The sequence below is a fragment of the Podarcis liolepis genome (assembly GCF_965112155.1).
Source record: "Podarcis liolepis genome assembly, chromosome: 11".
Classification (NCBI taxonomy): Eukaryota; Metazoa; Chordata; class Lepidosauria; order Squamata; family Lacertidae; genus Podarcis; species Podarcis liolepis.
In genome coordinates this window covers 6,076,335-6,103,681 of record NC_139565.1, presented here as the reverse complement: position 1 = coordinate 6,103,681, position 27,347 = coordinate 6,076,335, and the positions used below count along the sequence as shown (strand labels likewise).

The following is a 27,347-nucleotide window of genomic DNA, read 5'->3' as shown; positions in this document are numbered from 1 at the left end:
AGAATTACATTTGTTGCTCCACCTACTTTTGCTTCTGACCTCACCCTCCCACTAGCATGTGACCCTCAGAAAGTTGTGCAGAAGTTGCCTCTGTCCCCACAGTAAAAGCATTAATTATTGTGCACTGTTTCCAAAACATTTTGTAATATTGTTTTGAAGATATCCAAATCTCTTCTGAGTTGATGGCAATAACCAAAGAAATGCTAACAATTTTGTAAGGGTTAAATATAATTGGTTCATGGTACGAAAGCCTAACCCGCGAAAACTGAATAGGAGTGCTTTTCCTTCGCCATTTCAACAGCCATCTCTGCATGAGATATAAACCGAATATTTGTGAGAAAATCTGCATATGCTTTAATTAGTAATTTTTTTCCTCTTCCAGGCAAGAACAGGTCAGTGTTCTGTATCAGAACATCAATATCGTGGAACCACGATTAATTCAACCTTATGAGCATGTTATTAAGAACTTTATTCGAGAGATCAAGCTTCAGAGTGCAGAGATGGAAAACTTAGCCATAGCTGTAAAAAGGTAAGAGTCAAATGTTTTGTACTTCACAGTGAAACAATTACCATTTTTGTCTGCAGTACATGGTGGTGTTTAAAGTCACATGATAATGTTAATGGCAGCATTCAACTGCCAAAATTTCAATGTGAGTTGGATGAGGCTGGTGGGTGTGAGAAGTCAAAATTAGCATTGGTTGTCCTGGAGTCTCTGAGAAGCTGAATGAAGTGCATAAGATCCAAAGGCAGAACTATTAGCCTAATATAATCATTTTTCATGCTATGTTTTTTCCTTGCAATCATGGGGTTATCTCCTCAGAGTAGACCCACTGAAATTAATGGACACAACCAACTTAAGTCCATTCATTTCAGTGAGCATAATGTGGCTGGACACAACCAAAATTCCTTCCTTATGGAATCAGGATTCTAACTTTAAAAAAAATGTCCTCTCAGAAGTCTGTTTTACTTTAAAGTTATACCTTTGAACACACATATGTAAAAAGGAAATAGTTATCAGTTGTAGACTGTTCAAGCAGTATGACATCCAGGCCGATGTGACTGGTGAAATGTGTTTGAACTTTTTGTTGCTGATGGTATATATTCAATATTATTCCATGAGAAGCAACAGTTTTAGGTCCCAGATGATCTACCTTTTTGTGGTAACACATCATAGGAAGTTGGCAGCAGAAAGGGAAGCGGAAAATGAAGCTGCCTTCTTTGTGCTGCCGTGAGAAGATGTTCAGAATGGTGTGTGGAAAACCACTTCACATACAGTTCTGCACATCATTTGCAGTCACAGCTTTGGTAATTGGATGCCCTAAGCAGTTACAATGCTTGGGATATCTGTGTAGCATGTACCATGCTAAGATAATTCGGTTGCTTTTAATGACAGTAATGAGAATCAGATGACTTTAATTTGGAGTTGCCGATCTGCACTATATATTTAAAGCAGTATCATACCACTTTAAACAGCCACGGCTTCCTGCCTGAGAACTGCAATTCGTAAGAGGTGCTGGGAGTTGTTAGGAAATCTTCTGTTCTTTCCAAAGTGCTGTGACTCCCAGAATTTCCTGGAAAGAGGTACTGTCTGATGAACTACTCTGTAGATCAGGCATGTCCAAAGTCCATTTTTGGGGCCTAATCAGGTCCACCAGTCAGTTTAATGCAGCCCTTGTGGCAGTTTATTTCCTGGGGTAAAATCCTAAAACAACCTCAACAACTTCAACCTTAAAAAAGCTCAACAACTTCAACAACTTTGGTTATCCCTTTGGTCAGCCCTTATGGCCCTTCACTTCATCAAATCTGGACCTCTTTGAAGAAAGTTTGGACTCCACTGCTGTAGATTGTAGCTCTATTACTGGCATAGGGATCTCAAACTTCAAGCACTCTTTACGAACTACAGTCCCCAGATTGCATTGGGGGGAGCTGTTATTGTTTAAAGTGGAATGATGCTGCTTTGCAGATGAGACCAAGGTCTTTGTTCACCTTTCCCCAGATGCCTGACTTGGAACATCTTGAGCCACCGATTCAGGTTAGGGATGGAACAAACCATGTATTCTCAATTTTCTTTGAAGTTTCTCAAGATAGCCTTGTGTGAATGCTTACATTTTAGAGCACAAGATAAAGCAGCAATGCAGCTTGGTGAACTAGAAGAGGAGATGGACCAGAGAATACAGGCTGCAGAGCATAAAATCAAGAAGGAGGTGAATAGTTGATGTTTATAGCCCTAATATTTCTTTTAGAACTGGCTTCTCTGCTTAAGAAAATTAGTGAAGAGATTCTGGCTTCTGTGCCTGAGGCTTCATACATGAAACCTTTCTCTGCTTTCTTTCTCCTCCCAATTTGCCATGGATGTGAAAGGTATGAAGGTCAGAGCTTTCTCCACCTCAGTTTTTGGGTGGGGAGCATTATTAAGGAAAGGGTGGCTGGGGTGGTGCTGTTTTCAGTGCCTGTGAGAAACATTTTTTAGGCAGATAGAGGCTGGTGTGCATTTTAATTGGAACTTTTCGTTTCTTAAATGCACATTTTTTGTTGTATCTATACCAGGAGTTTTCTTTTAGCTCAGCTTTTGTGTGTGTGACTTTTTTGAGAAATTGCCTGATCCACATGATGGGCAAGCAACTTGCCTGCTGTATAGCAGCAGTCAGCATACAGTTCCCTTGAATGTGGTGGCTATAAAACAGACCCTAATAGAAGAATTAGAACTAGTTGTTTTCTGACTAGTAGTAATATAGAAGTTTTAAGCTGCTGCATTTCTGTGTTTCATTCCTAAGTACCATATTTTTCGCTCTATAAGACACACCAGACCATAAGACGCACCTAGTTTTTGGAGGAGGAAAACAAGAAAAAAAATATTCTGAATCCCAGAAGCCAGAACAGCAAGAGGGATCGCTGCGCAGCGAAAGCAGCGATCCCTCTTGCTGTTCTGGCTTCTGGGATAGCTGCGCAGCCTGCATTCGCTCCATAAGACGCACACACATTTCCCCTTACTTTTTAGGAGGGCAAAAGTTCATCTTATAGAGCGAAAAATACGGTATCTCCAGACTGCACATTCAACAGAGCGCAGCTTCTTTAAATTGCATGCAAGCGACTCTTCCTCCCACCCATTTCGATTGCTTAGTTACTCATTGAAGGAGCCTCTGAGTTGTCAAAGGTTGTGTCCACAATTGAGAGGGCTTTCTCAGTTGCGCCTAAGGCGCAGGTGATGAACATTGGGATCTTCAGTTAATGCTGGACTCCAGTTCCCATCTGCATGACCAGGGATGAGGGGCGTTGAAGTCCAGCAACATATGGTGGGCCACAGGTTCCCTACCCCAAGCCTAAGGCAAGCTGGCCCAAGTTGTGACTCGCTTAGGCAATTGACCCCACCAGCCAGCCATGTTGATAAACCTCCTCCTTTTGCTGTCTTCCAGGAACTTCACATGGGGGGCTTGTTAAGCATCTGGTTAGGGCCCACTACCTGAGTAGCAGACTACCTTTCTCTTGTGATGTGTGTACTGTAGAAGATATTGCAAGTTGTGCAGGCCTGCCCTAAGAGCTTGTGTGTGCGCAGCGATGGAATGACAGGGCTGCACACCTGACCACATGTGACTTCTAAAATGTCCCTGAGGCTCTGAAGCGTTTAGCTACGCTGTTGAATTAGTAGGGGAGGCAGTGAGGCTGCTCTTTGTGAAGTCCAAACCACAGCTGGTAATTCACAGCTGATTCCACAGTTCTCTGAGCACTGGCCTTACCATGGACTTTGAACCCACCTTATAAATGTATCAGTAGTTCCCTAAGCACACACACACACACACAATGGAATGTCCGAGTTGATAAGCATCTTGCCAAGTATCAGTCAATTTACCACCTAGATAGAAATAGCAAGGCTGCCCTGGTGATGACTTATTTCACTTATCATTCTTTACTCTGTCCTTCGTTCAGTGCTGCTCGCAATTTTAAGAACTATGACACCCCAAATGTAAATGCACTCCTTCGGTGATATTTACTTTGTGGGTTAGTACTGAACTATAAATTTTAATGGTAACCATGTACACAGTTATTACTGATGCAGGGCTGACTTATGACACAGTCACCTTGTATTTTGTGTGCTTTCTTGTCAGTGCCATGGGATTCCCCTGCACTTCTTTTCATATTGTGGGTTGCACAACATGTATCCATGAGCATATGTCCAACTCTCACACATGCATAGCCACGTGTAGAGACATTAAGGGTAGCCCAAAATATTTTTGTTGCACTGTAATGGGAAGAGATGCTTCCCAGGCATGTGATTGTGTAAAAGTGCATTGCTTAAGCCTGCCATTTGTAATTTAACAAATATATCATGCCTGTAGGAGAAGCGGAAAACAGAAGAGGCTCTGAATGACCTCAAGCGCCAATACGAAGCTGAAGTGGATGAGCTCCAAGTGACGATAAAAAAACTTAAAATGGTAAGTTGTGCTGACTTTTGCGGTCTGGCGTTTGTGACAAATTTATTGGGACCTCTGATACGTTCACTGCTATCTTTGAAGTAATTAAGGGCATATCACACTTCAGAGGATGAGCTTGGAACTTCATCTTGCTGGAAGGTTGTTTGTAAGATTGAAGTCTATGAGTTGAAGGAGAAGAAGGGCTGCAAAGCCATGCTTTCTGAGACAGGAAGGAACCAATTGCTTTCAGAGTGCTTTCATAAATGGTGATGTCAGGTCTCAGTAAGGGTTTCACTGCACTCAAGACTGCATCTGTGGCACTGTATGTGTGTGTGGAGAACTGTTTGAGAATTACTGTTTTATATTATCCAAATAACTACATAAAATTATTAATGTTTACAGTTACTAAAGCAAACTTTAAATAGCCACCCACCTACTGCTTGTGATGGGTGTAAATCCTCTTTAGCTAATCAGATGGGGAGACGTTCCTTTCATAAATGGAAAAGCAGTCAGTTCCTTGCCTTTGTAGGTTATTGGCACACCACTGTAGCTCAGGGGCAGAGTATCAGTTTCACATGCAGAAGATTCCAGGTTCATTCTCCAGTATCTCCAGGTAGTTCTGGGAATGTCCCCTGTCCTGAAACTTTGGGGAACAGCTGCCAGTCTCTGTAGACACTAAAGAGGTAGGCAGGCCAGTGGTTTGACTCAGTAGAAGGCAGCTTTCCATGTTCCACAAATGGGCTATAGTTGCTAAGAGCAGGCAAGCTGGCAAGGAACTGTTTTTGTGATAGTCGTTTTTGTCTTATTTTCAAGGCTGTACTGAAATGCTTTGTAGTTTGTCTGTTTTTGTTTTTTTAAACCCCCCCCCCACTGTACCGCTTGATCCCTTTCTACTGCTCTTCATGCATTCTAATGTGTCCATCAAAGTTATTTTGTTACATCAATCACATTGTCTTTACTGTTTCAGCTTGAAGAGCAATCTAAAAACATTCATCACAGAGAAGATTTGGTGGCATTAAAGAACAGGATACATGATCTGACCTTGGTATGAGCTGCATTATAATTTTCCTACTCGGGGTGATCATTGCGCCTGTCGCGTTTCGATATGATCGGTATCTTTACCACCCATCATATTTAAGTAGCTTGTTGGGCGATGGCATTTTCTTGAAAATTGTTGAGGTTGTAAAGAAGGGAGCATTTCAGAGGGAGAAGAAATTATACTGTTTAAGCTGCGTATATCATGCTTGGGTGTCATTTTTACACATTAGCAATGGAGAATGTATAGGTATTACAGGACTCTGGCTTATCAAAGTAAGAATAACTTTCTCATTTCTTTCTCACGGAAAATATTTTTGACCAGTTCTGTTCTGTGGACCCAGTTTCTTGACAAATATTGCCTCAAGCTCTTTAAGTGAGGTTGGGTTAATATTAACTGATCTGGGACTGGCTAGAATAACTTCCGTGTAGTCACCTCTTCATATTGGAAACCTAATTGGAAAGTACATGTTGGGTTTACTTTTCATTTCATGAAATTTCCATGCTGCCATCACCATTAGCAGACATGGGAACTCACATCAGTGACTGAAGACATTTTCATGTCTAAGTGGCATTATATGGTATGTCTTCTCTACGGATGTTTGTGGAGGAGTCTCCATGTAGGACTGTAACATGTAGACTGGCCTTGAGGCATTTATGCGCTTTAAATGGGCTATGAGTTTGCACACCAAGCGTTTTCATATTATCATTTCGTAGTTAGTAGCAGTGAATATTTTATTTTTAGGTATTTTTGAACGTGCATTACATATGTAACAAGTGATTTTTAATCAGTAATATTCTTTTCCCCTGGTTTGTTTTCAGGAAAACCAGAAACTTAAGAAAGATCTTATGGAAGCACAGACAAATATCGCTTTCCTTCAGAGCGAGTTAGATACTTTGAAAAGCGATCTTGCAGATCAGAGCTTGAGTTCAGAAAGGTAAGAGTCTTCAGTAGTCATATTTGTAGAAAATTGGTTATTTAGTTCCCTGTGTATACTCTGGTCAGTAAAGAAAAATAATTGTGCAAATTTTTGTTTTGCAGAGAACTAGAAATGATCAGAGAATACACGGAAGACAGAGATAGTCTGGAGAGGCAGATAGACATTCTACAGTAAGCTGCCAATAAATCACTTTTTATTTATGGACTTTTATACTTGAGCACCCATAATAAAATGAGAGAAAAGCAGATGTACTTGGCTGTAATGAAAAGTTTTGCTGGTTCCCTAACCTGCATTTCTGCCCTCCCATTTGATATATTAAATATTATGGCCAGACGGTTAAGCCTTTGGACTGCATTCCTTGAAGGCTGTTCACATATCAAGAAATCATTGATTTAGTTAGTTATTTAGTGGTTTTGTGGGGTTTTTTACATTTATGGGGTCTCTCAAACCTGCAGTACAGTGGTGCTCTGCAAGACGAATGCCTCGCAAGATGGAAAACCCGCTAGACGAAAGGGTTTTCCGTTTTGGAGGTGCTTCGCAAAACGAATCTCCTATGGGCTTGCTTCGCAAGACGAAAATGTCTTGCGAGTTCCTGCGGGGTTTTTTTCCTCCCCCCCTTTCCCCCAAGCTGCTAAGCCGCTGAACAGCTGATCCGCTAAGCCGCTTAACAGCTGATCCGCTAAGCCGCTTATCAGCTGATCCGCTAATCAGCTGATCCGCTAAGCCCGCTAAGCCGCTAATAGCGCTAATCCGCTAATAATAATAATAATAATAAATTTTATTTATATCCCGCCCTCCCCAGCCGAAGCCGGGCTCAGGGCGGCTAACAACAATAAAACAGTATAAAAGTAAACATAAACAACACTCTAAAATCATTCATTATAAAATTAATTAATTCAGGCCACTGGCAACCATTGGGCCAGAGCTCCGCGAAGATTGCCGAGGGAGGGAGTCAGGCTGTGCCCTGGCCAAAGGCCTGGTGGAACAGCTCTGTCTTGCAGGCCCTGCGGAAAGATGTCAAGTCCCGCAGGGCCCTGGTCTCTTGTGACAGAGTGTTCCACCAGATCGGAGCCACAGCCGAAAAAGCCCTGGCTCTAGTTGAGGCCAGCCTAACTTCTTTGTGGCCTGGGACCTTCAAGATGTTTTTATTTGAAGACCGTAAATTTCTCTGTGGGGCATACCAGGAGAGGCGGTCCTGTAGGTACGAGGGTCCTAGGCCGTATAGGGCTTTAAAGGTTAAAACCAGCACCTTAAACCTGATCCTGTACTCCACCGGGAGCCAGTGCAGCTGGTGTAGCACCGGGTGAATGTGATCTCGCAGCGAAGACCTCGTAAGAAGGCTAATGGGCTTGCTTCGCAAGACGAAAAAACTGCAAGACGAAGAGACTCGCGGAACGGATTCTTTTCGTCTTGCGAGGCACCACTGTATCTTAATTATGCCTTTTTGCTTTCAACTCGAAATCAGCTTTGGCTTTGAATTTAGCGAATTGCTGACAGGTTAATGCCTTTATATCAGCTGCTGCATCACCTGCCAAAGGAACTTGCAAAGTTAAAAAGAACAAGCTAGACCCAGAAAAATAACAGAACAGTCAACCCCCCCCTCCCCATTGTAGGACCATTCAGGGAGCATTATGTGATATAGGAAAATCTCCTCCCCTACTTTGGGGTTACTGTAAGAGTCTAAATGGCATTAATGTGATTCCTTACGCTGTCTTTGATGCAATGATTTATACTGATCCATTGTGCCACTATCACAAAAGTCAAGGTCACCTTATTAAACATCCTGCTATCTGTTGGCTTTCAAAATGCCAGATGATTGAAACTCTACAATCTAATTCTGATACCTTCTGAATGTGAATAATTTTGTTTGTCCTGGCTTGTTTTTTAGGTCAGCCAACAGGAAACTTCATGACAGCAACGATGGCTTAAGAAGCGCATTAGAGAATAGCTGGAGCATGTACAACAGATCGCTGGTAGGCAGCGACATTGCATAAGCAATATGTTTAAATAATTGTGCAGTAATATAAATATTTGCTCTTGGTTATACCAATATAAGCCGTAAGATAGTGATGGAAATAATGTAGTCATTCTGGTTTGATGCCAAAGTAACTCACAGTGTGATCTTGTGCACTTTTACTCAAAAGCAAGTCCCATCAAGTTAAATGAAGCTTAAAAAGGTAAAGGGACCCCTGACCATTAGGTCCAGTCGTGGCCTACTCTGGGGTTGCGGCGCTCATCTCGCTTTATTGGCCGAGGGAGCCGGCATACAGGTTCCGGGTCATGTGGCCAGCATGACTAAGCCGCTTCTGATGAACCAGAGCAGCGCACGGAAACGCCGTTTACCTTCCCGCCGGAGTGGTACCTATTTATCTACTTGCACTTTGACCTGCTTTCAAACTGCTAGGTTGGCAGGAGCAGGGACCGAGCAACGGGAGCTCACCCCGTTGTGGGGATTCAAACTGCCAACTTTCTAATCGGCAAGTCCTAGGCTCTGTGGTTTAACCCACAGAGCCACCCGCGTCCCTTAAATGAAGCTTACTCCCTGGTAAATTAGGAATTATGGTTGCCACCAGAGAGTATATGTTGTTCTCTTCTGCAAAGCTAATGTACTGGAACTTTTCTCCATATAGGTTAAATTATGTTTCAGTCACATAAGGAAAAACAGGTGGGCAAAAAACAAACAAGAAACCCTCACATGGAAATCCTTCATTTACACTATTTTGCCCCTGATTGGACCACAGAAAAGGGGCTGACTGCTGTTCAGCTAGGTAGCTCTTGCTTTGCGTTTTATCTAGTGTCAAAGTGGACCAGACTTCTGCTTGCAAAGCAGGATGTTACCTTCTTCTCTTCACCCCACAGCCCTCTGTGCAGCTTCAAAATCAGTTTCGGGGTGGGGGATATTGTTGCCCTACCTGCCCAATGTTGACTACCACCCTTTGGTTTTGAGCATTCCAAAATAACAAAAAAATAAATGTCCAGAATCAGGACTAACATTTGTTAGCTAAAGAGTACAGTGGTACCTTGGTTTACGAACTTAATCCGTTCCGGAAGTCTGTTCTTAAACCAAAGCCTTCTTAAACCAAGGCGTGCTTTCCCACAGCAGCTGGGGACTCAATTTACAAATGGAACACACTCAACACGAAGCGAAACATGTTCTTATTCCAAGGCAAAGTTTACAAACCAAAACACCTACTTCCGGGTTTGCAGCGTTAATCCAAGTTGTTCATAAACTAAGCTGTTCTTAAACCAAGGTAGCACTGTATTTTATAAGCCAGGTGTTCTGAAAAGCTTTCTTTACCTATATTTTTCAGCGTCTGACAAACACTTCTCCAGGGAATACTCTCGCCAGAAGCAGTCCCAAATGCAGCGGTGGCCAATCTCCCCAAAATCCACGATATGACAGGTAGAACAGATACAGGTGTTACTTTATTTTTTTCAGATCTTAGCAATTTAAAGGAGACCTTTCAGGCTGTGATCCTTTAAACACATGCACTTTCTGAAAATACTTTTCACTGAAATTGATGAGACTTGGTTCTAAGCTACTGTGTTTCGAGGCCTGCAATGCCAGCAAAGCATCACAGTTGGAAAAAAGTTAGAGCTAAGCGTCTTCCCTCTGTATCAATTCTGTGTTTGTGTGTGATGGGGGAAGCCACTGTTCATTGGAACTTGCCCTATTTAAATCTAGGAGGACTGGGAATACTTAATGCCTGTCTGAGACATGTAAAGAGCACAGACTCACATCCCTAATCTTCTGTTTTAAGTGATTAAAGTTGCTGGTAGATCCAGACGTGTTGATTGGCTGCCTTACCCCATGCTGCTCTCTAGTGGAGTTAATGATCAAGGGACATGCTTCTGCCAGCTGACTATTAGGAACAACCCGTTTGGATTCCATCCAGAGTAAAGTTAGCACTTCTCATACACTAACTGTTCTCGGCATTTCTACCCGGATGAATAATTTTGCAAACTTGGGGTTGGCACTGCAAGCGTTTCTAGAATATCATGCGGTAGCTTCAAGGAGAGTAAATGTTCATTGAACTTCAGAGCAAGGTCCTTGCAACCTTCTTTTCTTCAACGTGCATTGTTCCCTGTTCAGTGAAGAACTGGAATAACTTTTTCATATCTGCAGAAAGCCAAAACATTAACCAGTCCTCCAGTGGTTTACCATTATGCTTTCTTTAATGTTTCCTTAGCAAAGTATATCTCAGGGAATTTGGAAACTATCTTCCAACTCTGTGATTCAAAATTAGAAGACCATTAACCATGTGCATTAGATTTGAACTAAGAGGTGATGAGGAAAGGAAAATGAGAGGGTGGTGGTAACAGAGACTCCAAGGTAGTAGAGTGAGAACTCAAAACAGTGGCCCAGCTTGAGTGATTGTGTGTGTGTATGTGTGTCTGAGTAGGATTAGTGGGGGAAATGGAAGCAGGACTTGCAGTTGGGCTGTTCTGAAAAGGCAGAAAAATGGCATGCAGTGAGAGCCAGTGTGGTGTAGTGGTTCAGAGTGGTGGACTCGTAATCTGGTGAACCGGGTTCGATTCCCCGCTCCTCCACATGCAGCAGCTGGGTGACCTTGGGCCAGTCACACTTCTCTGAAGTCTCTCAGCCCCACTCACCTCACAGAGTGTTTGTTGTGGGGGAGGAAAGGAAAGGAGATTGTTAGCCGCTTTGAGACTCCTTAGGGTAGTGATAAAGCGGGATATCAAATCCAAACTCCTCTTCTTCTTCTTCTTCTTCTTCTTCTTCTTCTTCTTCTTCTTCTGTCTTGTGGCTCTTGGGCACACCAGTAATATTTGGCTGTAGATAAGGAACTTTGTCAGCCAATGTTATGGAATGTTGTTTCTCCATTCAGGTCATACCATTCGTCCTATATGGATGAAGACTACGATTCCCTGGCCCTTTGTGACCCTATGCAGAGGACAAACTGTGAGGTTGACAGCCTGCCCGAAAGCTGCTTTGACAGTGGCTTGTCTACCTTGAGAGATTCAAATGATTATGATTCAGAAGTGGAATCTAAACACCAAAGGATTTCTCAGAGGCCACAGGGTCTGCGTGAAAGCTTTACGGGTGATGCGTCTGATACAGATGTAAGTCCAGACTTAACTGCATTTTAAAAAGAGACAAAATTAGTACTTGCTACCTGTTCAGCGAACCCAACAGTTTCATATAAGTAAGAAATAAAGCACTGGGTCTTTATTACAGTGTATGCACAGACCAAAATGGGGAGGAATCAATATGTGGCTGTGAGGTTTATTTTGTGGAATGGTTGCTCACACACGTCTGATTTGTGAGTACACAGAATGGTTTTTGTAGAGACCTGATTAAAATAAAATAAAATTCATGAATGAAATGTATGCTAATCCACAAAGGACAGCATGTTTGATATGGCAGTGATCTACTGAAGGCCCACATATCAGAGAGAATGATAACCATCTATGGTAATTTGCAAGCCCCCCCAAAATCAAGATTGTGGAAGCCACTTCTTAGGTATTATGCAAACCTTCTTCATATGTTTGAAGGATACACCATATGGAAGGGGGCTGTACTGTGCCCCATCCCATAGACCATGTAGCTCCGTTGTGTCTCTCGCCCTCCCCTCATCTCCATTCATTGAGTATGGTTGTTTAACCAGTACTTTTCAGTACTGGCCCCGACTTGGTGGAACGCTCTGTCACAAGAGACTAGGGCCCTGCGGGACTTGACATCTTTCCGCAGGGCCTGCAAGACAGAGCTGTTTTGCCTGGCCTTTGGTTTGGACTCGGTCTGACCCTTATGTTGCCCTCCCCTTATGGTTTTGATTTATGGGCTTCTATTAAAATGAGGCTGCATTTTAAATTGCATTTTAACACATATTTTAATAAACTGTTTTTTGTTTGTTTTCCCCCTATTTTGTTTTATTGTAATTTTATTGGTGTTAGCTGCCCTGAGCCCGGCTCTGGCCAGAGAGGGCGGGGTATAAATAAAAGATGATGATGATGATGATTATTATATTATTGATGATAACAATATATTATATTGAGCAGAAAAGGCCATGCATAAGTTGCAAACCCTGGACATCAGAGGGCAGGGAGAAAATAGCCTTCCCTGCTCTGTGTCAGTGTTTCTCAGTCTTTTTTTTAACCCTTGCCCCCTTTTAGCCAACAAAATTCCACGACCCCTTAGAACCTGGCTTCCCTAATTGTTTCATTTGGATTTTCAAAATGATTGAAATAGTGTGACTTTTAATTATTGCTACTTAACATTGTACATATTTTGGGGGAAACCCTCTCTCACACACCACCCCCTGCCTGGAATCTTTTTACGCTTGCCCCACGCTGCAATGTTTATATCCTGTCTCTGTTGAAAATGCAGTGTGAAGTTATTTCCAAAAAAGAGAGACACTCCTGTGTGCTTTGATCCACTTCTGCCCTTCCTAAGGCTAATTTGAGGTCATTGTGGAAGTTGGTAACACTTGCTGGTCTCTGCAGGTCCCAGATATCCGAGATGAAGAGGTATATAGTCCTGATGACGTCGGCACCGTCTTGGACTGGAAGCCCACCCACCCAGTCAGTCGAAGCAGCTCTGGAGCTTCAATAAGGAAATGTCTCCCTGTCATGTCTCCACAGGTATGTCTCCACAGGTTTCACCTGAAAGCCGTATTGACTGGGATCCAACAGATACTTTCGACCTGGGGTGGAGAAATTTTTAGCCTGAGGACCCCCCTTTTAGCTTTAGACATATCTAAGGCCTTGATCAGTGTAATATGTGACTAGTATTCCTTTAAATGGCAGGTTTCCTTCCTGTCACGCTGCTACCTCACGAAATTTAAAAACTCATGCTCGGTTTCTAAAAACATTTGCCAGGTGACATGAAGGGCAGCTGTTTAAGAAAGACAAGTCCGACACTCCATTGGATGGTTTGGAATAGACATGTGCTTCTGTCTATTGAGGATGCAAGCTGCTGTAGGAATAATAATAATAATTTATTATTTATACCCCGCCGATCTGGCTGGGCCTCCCCAGCCACTCTGGGCGGCTTCCATAAAAACCAAAAATACAATAAAATATCACACGTTAAAAACTTCCCTGAACAGGGCTGCCTTAAGATGTCTTCTGAATGTCAGGTAGTTGTTTATCGCTTTGACATCTGCTGGAAGGGCGTTCCACAGGGCGGGCGCCACTACCGAGAAGGCCCTCTGCCTGGTTCCGTGTAGCTTTGCTTCTCGCAATGAGGGAACCGCCAGAAGGCCCTCGGCGCTGGACCTCAGCGTCCGGGTAGAATGATGGGGGTGGAGACGCTCCTTCAGGTATACTGGACCAAGGCCGTTTAGGGCTTTAAATGTCAGCACCAACACTTTGAATTGTGCTCGGAAACGTACTGGGAGCCAATGTAGGTCTTTCAAGACCGGTGTTATATGGTCTCGGCGGCCGCCCCCAGTCGCCAGTCTAGCTGCCGCATTCTGGATTAGTTGAAGTTTCTGGGTCACCTTCAAAGGTAGCCCCACGTAGAGTGCATTGCAGTAGTCCAAGCGGGAGATAACTAGAGCATGCACCACTCTGGCGAGGCAGTCCGCAGGCAGATAGGGTCTCAGCCTACGTACCAGATGGAGCTGGTAAACAGCTGCCCTGGATACAGATTTGACCTGTGCCTCCATGGACAGCTGTGAGTCCAAAATGACTCCCAGGCTGCGCACCTGGTCCTTCAGGGGCACAGTTACCCCATTCAGGACCAGGGAATCCTCCACACCTGCCCTCCTCCTGTCCCCCAAAAACAGTACTTCTGTCTTGTCAGGATTCAACCTCAATCTGTTAGCCGCCAGCCATCCTCCAACCGCCTCCAGACACTCACACAGGACCTTCACCGACTTCACTGGTTCTGATTTAAAAGAGAGGAATGAGATTGTTGACTGTAGACGAGAGGCGGTTTGTACACTTCATGAATGTCAATCTTACGTGTGTTTGTTTGCCCTTAGTTGGACTCTCCAGACTCCAGCTCCAGATACCCAAGCTCAGAGAAAGCTTACAAGATAGTTCTTGCTGGGGATGCAGCTGTTGGAAAATCTAGCTTCCTTATGAGGCTTTGCAAAAACGAATTTCGAGGGAACACCAGCGCAACTCTAGGTATGTTCGTCGGACTTTTCCCTTCTGGGGTGTCAGCACCCTGGTCACAACAGATTGGAGTGATATTGTATCACTTTTGAAGGAGGCTTGAGCCAAAACCCTAGGTTTAAAATATAAGCAGCAGTGGGTGTGTTCTGCTCCCGATGGACACAGTAGATATGTGTGTAAGATGTAGCAGGCAGCTCCCTTTTACCTTGCTTTTTCTTAACTAACTGCAGGCAACTTTCACTGTAAAGGCAGCAATTCAGGATGGGAGCCTTTTTTATTTAAGCAGCCAGGGACCTTGGGGGGTGTGGAGTTCCCACTGGCACAAATGGGGTCTAATTTTGTAAGACCACTCACCACATGTGGGGGGCAACCTCCATTCGAATCACTGGCAGGGAGTTCGACTCTGTAAATAATTGCTGCCTTTATAGTGAAAATTGGGCTCCTTGTCCCTGTAGTTAGTTAAGAAAAAACAAGGTAGAACATAGCTGCCTGCTACATATGTTAAGGAATCAGGCTCTGCTACACTTGGCCCTCTAGATGTTTTGGGACTGCAACTCCCATCATCCCTGACCACTGGTCCTGTTAGCTAGGGATGTTGGGAGTTGTAGTCCCAAAACATCTGGAGGGCCGAGTTTGCCTATGCCTGATGTACACAGCTGCCTGCTATGTGTATCTGAAGAAGTGTGCATGCACACGAAAGCTTATACCAGAACAAACTTAGTTGGTCTATAAGGTGCTACTGGACATTTTTTTTAATCTTTATTTCACCTGCTATACAGTGAGGGTGTCTAATTTGACCTGGCTGCCATTACTGTGAAAGGAAGAGGCACAGTTTGGACCCTTTATCCTATAGCAGAGAGAAAGGAGGAAAATGACAGCCATCCAGGAGGCAACAAAAACTTGAAGAAACCATGGTTAGAATGGAGATGGGGAATGAAGCCTCCCAGTAACTTGCCATTAGCCAAATATTGTGAGACTTCTGCATGAATAAAGGCTTCCCCACTCTCAGCCCTGTGGGCTAATTGTATTGTGAAGGTGAACGGCACCATTTATATACAGTGGTACCTCGGCTTACAGATGCTTCAGGTTACAGACACTTGGTTAGAGACTCTGCTAACCCAGAAATAGTACCTCGGGTTAAGAACTTTGCTTCAGGATGAGAACAGAAATTGTGAGGCAGAGGCAGCGGGAGGCCCCATTAGCTAAAGTGGTACCTCAGGTTAAGAGCAGTTTCAGTTTAAGAACGGACCTCCAGAATGAATTAAGTTCATAACCAGAGGTACCACTGTATTCCAGTCCTTCTTTAGCTGCTGCAAGTGGTGTACATTTTTACTCTGTTATCTGTATTCTGTGCATGTGGATTTTGTAAAGATGATAAAATGTGCAATGATCAAATGCACTTGAGGTCTGTTAATGGAGAATCTCATTTGAGTCACTGTTGGAAGACAGCATTCCTGTCCACCTGTAAGTGTCTGGGTGGGGCACTTAACATTGACTTTGCTAAAACCACCTTACTATTATTCACTTGTAACTGCATCAGTGATGCAGTTTTTAATCTATGCCAGGCATGTCCAACTGGTCAATTGTGGGGTGCCCCTGGTCAATCTTTGGAGCAAAACAAACAAACAAACAAATAATGGGTAGATCACTGCAGTCTTTTTATACTGTGAGTAGATCGCAGTCTCTTGGGAGTTGGACGTGCCTGATCTATGCAATCTGAAAATGCCCGTGGCTTTTTGTATGTTTCTTTCTCTTAAAGGTTATGTTAAATAGAAGTACTATCAGTATATGGCAGGGGTCTGCAACCCGCGGCTCCGGAGCCGCATGTGGCTCTTTTACACCTTTGCCACGGCTCCGGGGCAAATACTAGCGAGGGGAGGAGGCGCATTGTGCGCCCCGACACTCCCCACTGTGGCGGGCGCTGTACTGGCTGTGACGTCGCATGGGGGCAGTGCGTGCGTTAGTCACGCACCATCCCGACGTCACCTTCCCGCCCACCTGCCCATTGTAAGGGGCATGTACGCTGGTCACTGCATTGAAAGGGGGCACGTACACTGGTCACTGTTTTGAAGGGGAGTGAAGAACACACACACAAAAAAAGGTAACTTGTTAATTTAACGTTTCTTTGAGGAGGAGTAATTCTGAGGGGTCAAACAAAGAAATAATAAAAAAGTGACAAAAAGTTATTTTTATAATGATGAGTTTTGCGGCTCCCAGGTTTTTTTTCTTCGGAAACGGGTCCAAGTGGCTCTTTTTGTCTTAAAGGTTGCAGACCCCTGGTATATGGAAATGGTGTCATACCTGTGCCAAGTATTGAAAAATGTAGTTAATATAATTATTTCTGCATATATTTTAATATTCATTAACAGGAAAGTAATCCGGTGTAGCCAGCATGGGCCTCTCCAGCTGTTGTAGACTCCATCAGACTCCGACAGCATGACCCATGGACAGGGGTGATGGGAGTTGTAGTTCAGCAGCACCTGGAGGACACCATCATGCTCACCTCAACTTAAATTAAATATTGTCATCACAATTGTCGTAGAGTTATGTCAGAGTGTCTTCCAGATATTATTAGACCTGCGGTCAAGGATGATGGGGACTTGGGAGTCCAACAATATTTGGAGGTTGGGGAAAGCTGCACTAAGTTATTCCTCTGCCTTCGTTTTCTTCTACTCTGTTAAAGGTTATAATGGATTCTGTATTTTTTTTAAAGGTGTTGACTTTCAAATGAAGAGGCTCATTGTTGATGGGGAACCCACAGTGCTGCAGCTGTGGGACACGGCGGGACAAGAGAGGTTAGTGTGACCTGGGGTTGTACCTTGGGGTTAGATCTCATACCAAATTTCAAAGGGAGAAGCAATAATTAAGATCAAATCTGTGAAAATGCAAGCCTCAGTCTTGACCTGTACTTGCATAAAAGTGGATTGAGTTTGCTGCTGTGCAGTGAAGCTGGTTGAAGATATCCATGCAATACGAAAAATGCATTAGTAGGTAAGCTGTAATGAATTGGGATTGTTATTAATTAACAGTATGGTCAGGGAGATTGCAACTTTTCTATAAACATTTTTCCACTTGTGTATTACTATGAAGATCTGGGGGTGGGAAACCAATAAGATCAATATAATTCATTATATTTTTGTAAATTTCCTTTTTCCTTTTTTTGCCATTCCTACCATATTTCTCGAAAGTTATGTACAGAAAGGCTTCCTAGTGCATCATAGTACATTTATATTGAAACCCTTCAGCCTCGGATGCTGAATGCCTTGAGGCAACATACCGTGGTTTTCATCAATTTTCCTTTTCCATTATATTAAAACTATTTCGTACAACGCAGGATATTCATTCAATGCAATACATTTATACATAAAACATGAGTGGTGGCATGTTTCAGGGAGGGAAAGAGACCCCCAAATTAATCACACATATGACTCTGTGGAGGTGTATTAATAACTAAGTCATCTTTAGACCGGATGGCATCTCTGCACCAACTCAGGAAGCTTTCAGTATAGCCTTAACTATAGAACAGTATAAATGGGCACATATATTTCCCATTCAGGTTTTTTATCTGTACAATTTAAGGATAGTTCTGGCATGCTAGCCTTTAAAGTCCAGTCTGGTCCTGGGCTCCCCATCAACAATGTTTGAATCGTGCCATTACTTTCAATGCCTAATGACTGCAGCTTATACAATCTGCATTTTTTAAAAAAATGAGGTGCCACCTTCCTTAAGTTTAAAAGTTAGCACAAAAGTTTGTACATCTTGCACTAGGTCAGTAATGGTGATGCTAATAGTATCCAAACCAAATTCTTGCTACCCGTCAGCATTCAGGGGCGCTTTGCTTTCTGTTTCCTTGGAAGTGGGTTCATATCTTAGAAGACTTGGCCACAGTTTGGACTAGCGGGTGCCTCCCACTTGCCAATATTTCTCCTGCCTGCACAACAAATGGATTCAGGTCTCTGGGTCTGGTCTACTGAGTTCATTGACTGGAAAAAATAACAACAAAAGAGTTATTATTAGTGTGGTAAAACCTAGTGTGGTTTTAAATGTAACTTTCTCTTAAAAGGTTCCGAAGTATTGCTAAATCGTACTTCAGAAGAGCAGATGGGGTACTTCTTCTATATGACGTTACCTGTGAGAAGAGTTTCCTGAATGTACGAGAATGGGTGGATATGATTGCGGTAAGGATTTTGGCCATGTGAAATCTGTGGAGTATGCTTCCAACTCGGTGTACATAAGATTCCCACTTAAATCCAGTGAGCTTATTCTGGAGTGCTGTATTTATTTGTGAGACTGACACCTGACCAAATTCAAAGGAGGTCACTGTAACAGCCAATAAGCTGATTGGCAATTTTAGGGAGCCCCTTTGAAGTCTGGAAGAAGTAGCTATGATTCCAACTACTTTCTCCAGATGCAACATTTTCTCCTCCACAGATGTCTGCAGAGGGGGGAAAAGCTCCATTGTAGAGCAAGTGGTTGGGAGTCAAACTGCTTCTCCCAAATGGAGAAAGCAAACATGCTCAATTGCACTAGGGACTTCTCAGCTGGCAACTCCCTAGTGGGGACCCCTGTCAGTGCCCATCAGTTCCTTCACAGCTGTGGCCACACCTGCTCCCACCTCAAATCACACCTGACATCAGGAGTGGGACAAGTGGGCATGGTTCCTCACTGGTTTAGGTTGTAAGAGGGTTTTGGTACACAGGTAACTGCAAGCATTGCTCTGAGCCAATGTGAGTCACAGGAAATGTCTTTTGCTTCCGTGGATAAACAGCCAATTCATGTATTGACTTGACCAATGTAGGGCAAGCACTTGCTTTCATTAATAAAGGCTAAATAAAACATTGACTAGGAGGGTTGAAGGTGGGATGTTCTTTTCTGTTTTTTAAAATGGAAACTCCCTTTGTTTTTAAATGTTATAATCAGATAATTCCGTTTCAGTGTGGTTACCGTATTCAGTATAGCTTGATTAATGTGCCTGTATAATCTAACTGACGTCCATTGAAATTTGACCTTGTACTTTTTGACAGCAGAAGTTTAAATGTTTAATTGGAGCTTAGTGTCTCAAGCTCCAGCAACCCCTAAAACTGAAAACAAACTGTGTTCTTGCAGGATGCAACTCATGAAAACATTCCAATCATGATGGTAGGAAACAAAGCCGATCTTCGCCAGGTGCTTGCTGAGCAAGGACAGAAATGTGTGCCGATAAACTATGGAGAGAAGCTGGCCATGGTAAGAACTACAGAACTCATCGCTCACAATCAAGAAAGACTTGGCAGTGGGAAGGGGAGGATTGGATGAATGTATTAAAATGATAGTGTCAGATCTTGGATTTATGAGAGTCGAGTCATAAAGAACTGAGATTGTAATTCACTTAAAAACATTGGTATTGGATGACACTTAATAAGTGCTTAGTTTGAAACTTGCTGAAAATTTATGGTTTGTCGCTGGCTGATGTTTTGGCAACCTTTATTCAGATAGGTACCTCAAAGCATGCAGAAACAAGTGTGGCTAGTGAACTGTACCTCCTGTAGGTTAGCTTCTTCCCCGGTGTTCTCATATCTTTTAATTAATTTATTGGAAGGAAAACTTCCATGCATATGTGCATAAGCCTCTTCTGCCTTTGTTTTTCCACCTAGACCTACAGTGCATTGTTCTGTGAAACAAGTGCTAAAGATGGATCTAATATTGTGGAGGCAGTACTTCATCTTGCTCGGTAGGTTGAAAGATATGAATTACTTTTTCTTAACCCCATTTACACTGTTTCTCTTTTTTGGCGAGGGGAGTCAGATCTGCTAAATGGCATTTCACGTCTTAAAAACATAAAAATCTGCACAGATGTTCTTTCTGTGTAAAATGAACATGAACCTTGCATTACATGCGATGGCGTCTCCCGGAGAGCTGCTTCCCAGGAGGACGTCAAGTGTGAAATACCTATGTGCTCTTGTTTCATGTGCTGAGCGATACACTGTTTTCTCATGCATTCCTGTGTGGAATTGCTTTCTGTGGAGGAACTTGTAACTTAGGAAGCAGCCTCAAAGGGCTTTTGAAACCTTAAGCAAAGGAACATACTGTACCCTAAGCCTCTTAATAATTGTCTTCCAAATTGTAACAAATGCTGTTTGTTTCAGTACCCAAACATAAATTATGTGTCCCTATGCTGCTTGAAATATATGGCCTTTCATATGAAAAAATTAGGGGATTTCTGGAATCATTTTTCTACATTTTATGGCAAGCTGTTTTGTTTTCAAAAGCCCTTCTTGAATAAATAAAAATAAGTATGGGATTCCTGGAAAGAGGCAAAGCTGCTTGTTCATTCGGAGCACAGCGAAAAACCCTTATCTTCCAATGGCAACAGGTGCAGCAGAGGTGTAACAATCCACTTATCTGGAAGTATCAATTCAAAGTTAATTGTTGCCTTGTGGTATGATTCGTTTCCAGGAATTTTCAGGCGCTACCCTTTAAATAGCGCAGTGCATTAGAGATTTCCAGGGAGCAAGTACAGAGCAATTATATAACCCAAACAGTTGATGGAAAACAGACCTCTTAGTTCTAATTTTCAGACTACTAAATGAATTATTCGAGACCTGAAATGTTCTCCTCTTTATGACAAAATGGAGATTTTAACCATTTTGCTCATCCTAGAGTGGGAAACCTGTTTTCTGGGGGTTATATTTGAGAGTGGTTGCGGACCATGAACAAACATGCTCCAAAACTCTAGAGGTGCTTTAGTGGCTGCTTCCAAACTGAAGAAAATAATTTGCTTGCTCCAATAATGTTTCCAGGGGAATCTGAGGAGGACTCCTCCAGATATTGTTGGACCAACTCCCATCGGCTCCCGTCAGCATGGCCAATGTCAGCCATGATTAGAATTGGAATACAGTGGTACCTTGGGTTACATACGCTTCAGGTTACATACGCTTCAAGTTACAGACTCTGCTAACCCAGAAATAGTGCTTCAGGTTAAGAACTTTGCTTCAGGATGAGAACAGAAATCGTGCTCTGGCGGCGTGGCAGCAGCAGGAGGCCCCATTAGCTAAAGTGGTGCTTCAGGTTAAGAGCAGTTTCAGGTTAAGAACGGACCTCCGGAACGAATTAAGTACTTAACCCGAGGTACCACTGTACCAGCAAGATCTGTGAGGCACAACATTGGTCACCTCTGCCACAGCCTCTTAAGCGTGTAGATTATAACACTGCATTTTAATTTCTCTACTTTTACATGGTGAAGGACCATAGATCTGTGGCAAGGGCCATTGTGCATGGAATGTCCCAGGTTCAATCTTTTGAGTTCTCTTGCTGAAAGTATCTCAGGTAGCAGGTATTGAGAGAGGCTCATCTCTCTCTGAGACCATGAGAGCTGAACAGGGAATGAATGGGGAACATGAATGGGGCATTTGTGGTTCCTCCAGATGTTGGTGGACATGGCCAATGGTCAGGGGTAAAGGGTTTCCCTATCCCTGGAGCAAACATTGCCAGGCTAGATGGATTAATAGTCTGACCTGGTGTAAGCCTGCTTCCTATATTACCAAGAGCAAGTAGGACCCAATATAGCAAGCCGTTCACAGGACTGCAGAAAGTAACGGCAACCCAACTACATGTTAGAGCAGTAGCTTGTATTAGGCCAACCAGAATGTCACAAAATAGTGTGCAAGTGTTGGAGAACTTTTTATGAGGCTAGATAGTAAACAACAAGGGGAGAGAGAGGAAGAGAAAATCCTGGCTGATAGTGAATCCATGGCATGTGAAAGGCAGCTAGCAGACTCAAACTTGGCTCGGTTGAGTATGCAGGTTTAGGGTTGTAGTCAGGTCTGCTAGTAATCATACCAAACTATTATTTTTCAGAGAAGTGCGAAAAAGGAGTGACAAAGAGGAGGACAAGTCTGTGACAAACCTGACTGGGACATCATTAAAGAAGCCGTCTCTCACCAAAAACTGCTGTGGTGTTTAGAGACAATCCAGCCCTCTTTTTGCTCCAAAGAAACAGATTCCTGTGGCTGGGGCAGAAAAGGAGTAATGAAGGATTTAGGCATAGAGTGTTCTGTAGAGAAGAACCTGAGAACCATTACTCTTGAGTTGCCACATCCATTCAGCAGCTTCAGGTGCTTTGGAACCCTGTTGAGCAAAACCAAGCCAGGGAGTCTGGGACCTTCAGTCCAGAAGCACAGCCAGACACTCCTGGGACATTGGTTCCTGTGTGCAAGAACCAGCTGCAAACCGCCTGTGCCTTTTAAAGACAACCTGCCCAAGAAATGTTGAAGCAAGGCATCCTCCTTACTCGAAATATACATGTAAATAGTAAGCCCATTCTCTGACCTCCTGGCAGACATTTGCTGCTGTTCGTGCAATTTCATCCCCAACCTGAAACTTGCCCCATGTCTATTTTGAGTGGAGTTCTGTGCTGCATCTGTGCTGCATCTGGTTCCCAAGGAAACATGGCGGCAGTCAACCTCTAGGCAAATGAACCTGCATTGGAAAGGAAAACGTGGCTGTGTCAAAAGCTAAACTAATCATGCATCCCTGACGTCATTTAGGAACTTTGGGGAAGAATTCACCATTCAGGCTTGCTTCTCCTTTCAGAAGCCATACATGTCAGTTGACCAGGATAAATGAAATGTGTCTTAGCTGTCACTGTGGTGATGAACCCATGTCTGGGCTGTACAGCTTTGGAGTGCTCCCAGTTGCAGGGTGTGTGTAGTAAAATGTAAATTAAGCAGGTTTTGAAGAAGGCTAAGCTAGAACCTCTTTCCCCCTCCGGCATCTTGTTTTCTGGGTGGAGAAAATCCAACTACGTTCTACTCAGAGTGGAGCCACTGAAATTCATGGGTGAAAGTAAGTCATGCCTGTCAGGTTCAATGACTACTGTGAGGACTAACAATGGATATAGTCCAATTTTTGTTACTGAAGAGGGTTAATTTGTGTGCATCCCACATCTCAAGAGGTATAGCCCAAGCATAGGCTCATGACCCTTGTGGGAACTAGTGCTTAAGTCTGTCATGTGCCCTTTGTTGAAAGACCTGCTCCCCACATGCCAGTATTCTCATAGTGCAGTGGAGTTAAATATGGGTGTTTTCTTCCCACCTTCAAAATAATGAGCTCTAATGCTAACTGATTTAGATCAGCAGCTTTCCCAGGCTGCACCCTAAGTAGTCTGTACTTAGCTTAGGCAAACAGCTGATCCAAGCCTCTGCAGCTCACCTGGAAATGGTTAAGTTTGCAGTGGGCCTGAGTTCAAACAATCTAAAGGGAAAGAAAGGAAAAGGCCCCCAACAGATAAAACAATGGAGAACAAAAGCTCTTACATACAAAATTAGAAGGTTGATTCTGACCTCTGTTACTGATAACTACTACCTGGAGCGAGGGCTTTTTTCTGACCTGTGGAACGGGAGGTTGGTGGAGATTTGTACATGCAAAAGTTTGTTGACTGAGCTAAGAAAACTTGGGCTCTTTTATATACATGTTAACTATTTTACTGCATTTATAGGTTCATGTCTTTTTCCTTATAACTAATTTATAAAAACTAGTCTATTTTTATAGATGTATAGATTTTATTTTGCTTTCCCATGCTTTATCATAGTGAGGAAAGTGTTTGCAATTGAAGCATTTGTTAGCTGTTCGTGTCTGTGAAACTTACAGCAACCTAGAAAACTAGTCTAAATTCTGCAAGTCTCAATAGAACTGCCTGGGTTGTGAGGGGTGGGTGGGTGCAGTGCTTTACTTGTAGCTCAGGAGTAGCCAATCTGTGGCCCTTGGACTTCTGTTCCCTTCAGCCACAAGCCAGCACAGTCAGTAGCCAAAGATAACAACCTTTGGAGGGCTACAGGTGCTCCATCTTGGTGTAAGCCATGTATCCAAGGAAAAACTGCAAACAGAGAATTGGGGACACTTAAATACCACCAAAACCCTTATATTTCAAAGCAGACGTACCAGTGGAAATGTTTAAAATTGGGGTGAAATGGAAATACAAATGTTTGTAATTCAGCCAACTTGGATGCAAATCTGTGCTGAGTAGAGCACCGTAAGTGATTTGCACGTTCTCCTTTTATACATACATTTATACTCAAATCCTAACAATCTAGCCCAGAATTTCCAGTTTTCGCAGGTTGATTTATTTTAAAGATTTCTAGGTGTTATTTTAAAGCACCAGTAGCAGTAATCGTGAAGCATTCGCGGTTATGGGTTACAAACCTGGTATGCAAACAAAAATTGAAGTGTTAAAATAAGGATAAACTACTCAGCATCAGGGCTTATACAAGTCTTTGAAATTCCTTTACAGTAGCAGGGGCCGCCAAACCCAAGTACTGGTTTTGTTACTTCGGCAACAGCCAGCAGTTTAAACCAGCATGATTGCACTTTTGGAACTTTAGTTTCTATTTCTGAAGTTGCCAACTTCCTAGCAAATCATCCTTTATAGATTGGAGCGGTGCAAATACGAATCCTGCCACGTGCCAAGAAGTCCCTGTCTTTTTCAATGGAAAGAGCGGTTCCATTCATGCCATGAAATGTAGTACAGGATTGGGGAACCTGTGTCCTTCCAGATGTTGCTGGACTCTTTCCATCCCTGACTGTTGCCCTTGCTGGCTGGGGCCGATGGGAGTTGGAGTCCAATAACACCAGAGGACTGCGGGTTCCCCCATCCCTTCTGGAGTGCAAGGAGATCTTTTCCTTTCTCCTCCACTTACAGCAACTCATTGCACAATGTGGGACACTGGACTGGGACATGTCAGTCCTGAATATGTTTGTGCCCATATGTTTGGTTAGCAGAACTCAGCCACTTTGTACAACTAATTTTCTTGTTGATTTGTTGAGTACTTGTAGTCTTAACTGCAAAAGTAGTCTTTATTTATTTAGTGACCATGTTACCATATACATGTATATTTATTTTCGATGGAAAATCTTTATATGATTTTGTTTCTCATAAATTATGTACATAAGATTTATTTTTATGCATTTAGCACTTAAATACCATTGTCTGTCACTTACTGTCTTTAGCTTCTGAAATGTTAACACATACCGTGCTGTTTTTAAAGCCAATGATCTTTGTGTTTTGCTGTTTTTAAAGCCAATGATCTTTGTGTTTTGGCCTCCTTAGATAATTGATCTGCTAGCAAAGTGCTTTGGTAGCTGGCCTTTAAACACATGCCAATAGTTTTTATGAGCCAAAATATGCCGCACCAAAATGTCTTAGAATTAAAATGCTCTATAAAACATGAATGAGCACTCTCTTTATTGAAAATGTCATTTTTGAAGTCTTTCTAATATGGTTCTGTTAGGTAGTTGCAAACATTGCGATCCTATGTTTTTCCCACTCAGAAGTTAAGTACTCTTAAGCGTTCAGTGGGACTTGCTCCAGTCTAGGATTGCCCTCTTAGTAAGCATGCCTAATTAAACCATGTGAAACTCTGTTCTGTAAGTCAGAGGTGAACAGAATCTCAACTAGGATTTCCTGGTGGGCCTTTAGGTGATTTGAAGTATATTGGCATTGGTTTCTGGCTCCTAATTGTTTAACATGATGACAACACATGACCTCCCCACCACAGAAGAAGAAGAAGAAGCTGGAGGATATTAATCAGGAGTGGATTGACTGATTGATTGATTGATTTGGTATAGGACTGTAAGTTCAGTCTACTGGTGCTCAGAACAAATTCCTGAGCTAAAAAATTCTTTCATTCTAAGTGTATGTCTTTGCACTTATTCATTCATTCATTTAAATAATGAATTAGGATTCATTTCACTTTTACAGGACCGTGTATTTTCCCCCTCCCCCGACAAAGTTGTATCTCTGTGTATGGATGCTCAGTGACTTCTGAGAGGAGTCGGCAAGAGAATTAGGAGGATGTTTGTTTCTTTAAGTATAAGATGGCGAAGGGTCTCCCTCTATTACACATCTGAAGAAGCTTTGCCAGCACCTGGCAGGTGGCTTGGTTCCTCTCAGCAGTCCCGCTTGAGTGCAACAGCACCCCACCTCTCTGCGCCATAACATGAATATGCGACTGCCCTGCTTCCCCAACACTCAGCTGTTTCCTCACTGCTCATCTGTGTGGATGGATTGGAGGTGGAGGACTCCCTGTGAATTCAGTTCACCCTCCACAAACCATATTTCCACATGTCCTGCTCATCCGTTCACAATGTGCACACAGATGGGTGGATGGAGAGGTGTGAGAGAGACAGAGGGCGATTATCTTTCCTCTATCTCATCCCATGTATAATGTACGTACACACGCATACAAACACACTATGGGTGGGTTGGGGTGTGCACCCGAATGTGTGAGTGAGGACTGGCTTCTTGATCTACAGTGAATGCAGATTTAACTTGCCTGTGGCCCTGTCCCTCTCTCCTCTTGCGTATGTTCTTTAAAAAACATATTAGAGGGTAGATAGCAGTCACTACAAAATACCAGTTGGTAATCTTACCTGAGTGAACAAAGAAACTAAAGGCAGGGCTGTTCCCAATTTTTTTCTTGCAATTTTTTTTGTCCCTACTAAAATTATCAATGCAGACATAATTTTGAATCTAAATGGCTTCATGTTTCAGAGCAGAAAGAAGTTTTTTAAATGGCAGTTTTTATTCTTTCTTTTTCTTTTTTAAACTGCATTTTGTCCTCTCCAGTACTATGCAGTACACCTTTTTTTTTGGGGGGGGGGATAAATGGACAGGTTTTTCCCTTCCTCATGAAGTCTCTTTCCTTACCCAGATACACACTGCGGAAAGAGGTGCCACTCCTTTCAAAATACAGATGCATCAATGATAAATTCAGATGTGAAATAAGTTGCAGCCCAACAACTTGCATATTCCCAAAAAGTCCAGGTGCTGCAGTAGCTGTTTTTACCCTGATGCCCAACCTGCAATCCTTTGCTCTTTTTCATCTTTCAATGCCCAATCCAA

General features: G+C 42.9%; 1 protein-coding gene across 2 annotated transcripts in view; it reads left to right on the top strand.

Annotated features, from left to right (window-relative positions):
- The window catches only part of RASEF (RAS and EF-hand domain containing), a 40,489-nt gene extending 14,814 nt beyond the window's left edge, over positions 1-25,675 (top strand). For both annotated transcript variants that reach the window (XM_083464892.1, XM_083464891.1), the window contains 16 exons: positions 383-529; positions 2,114-2,204; positions 4,335-4,430; positions 5,377-5,454; positions 6,267-6,382; positions 6,487-6,555; positions 8,274-8,358; positions 9,697-9,788; positions 11,236-11,470; positions 12,851-12,988; positions 14,335-14,482; positions 17,184-17,265; positions 18,534-18,648; positions 19,577-19,696; positions 20,104-20,180; positions 22,307-25,675. In XM_083464892.1, coding sequence (XP_083321018.1) covers positions 383-529; positions 2,114-2,204; positions 4,335-4,430; positions 5,377-5,454; positions 6,267-6,382; positions 6,487-6,555; positions 8,274-8,358; positions 9,697-9,788; positions 11,236-11,470; positions 12,851-12,988; positions 14,335-14,482; positions 17,184-17,265; positions 18,534-18,648; positions 19,577-19,696; positions 20,104-20,180; positions 22,307-22,412 — 1,795 coding nt within the window. In that variant the 3' untranslated portion in view covers positions 22,413-25,675. The remainder of the gene's footprint in view (positions 1-382; positions 530-2,113; positions 2,205-4,334; positions 4,431-5,376; positions 5,455-6,266; positions 6,383-6,486; positions 6,556-8,273; positions 8,359-9,696; positions 9,789-11,235; positions 11,471-12,850; positions 12,989-14,334; positions 14,483-17,183; positions 17,266-18,533; positions 18,649-19,576; positions 19,697-20,103; positions 20,181-22,306) is intronic.
- Positions 25,676-27,347: the final 1,672 nt, after the last annotated feature.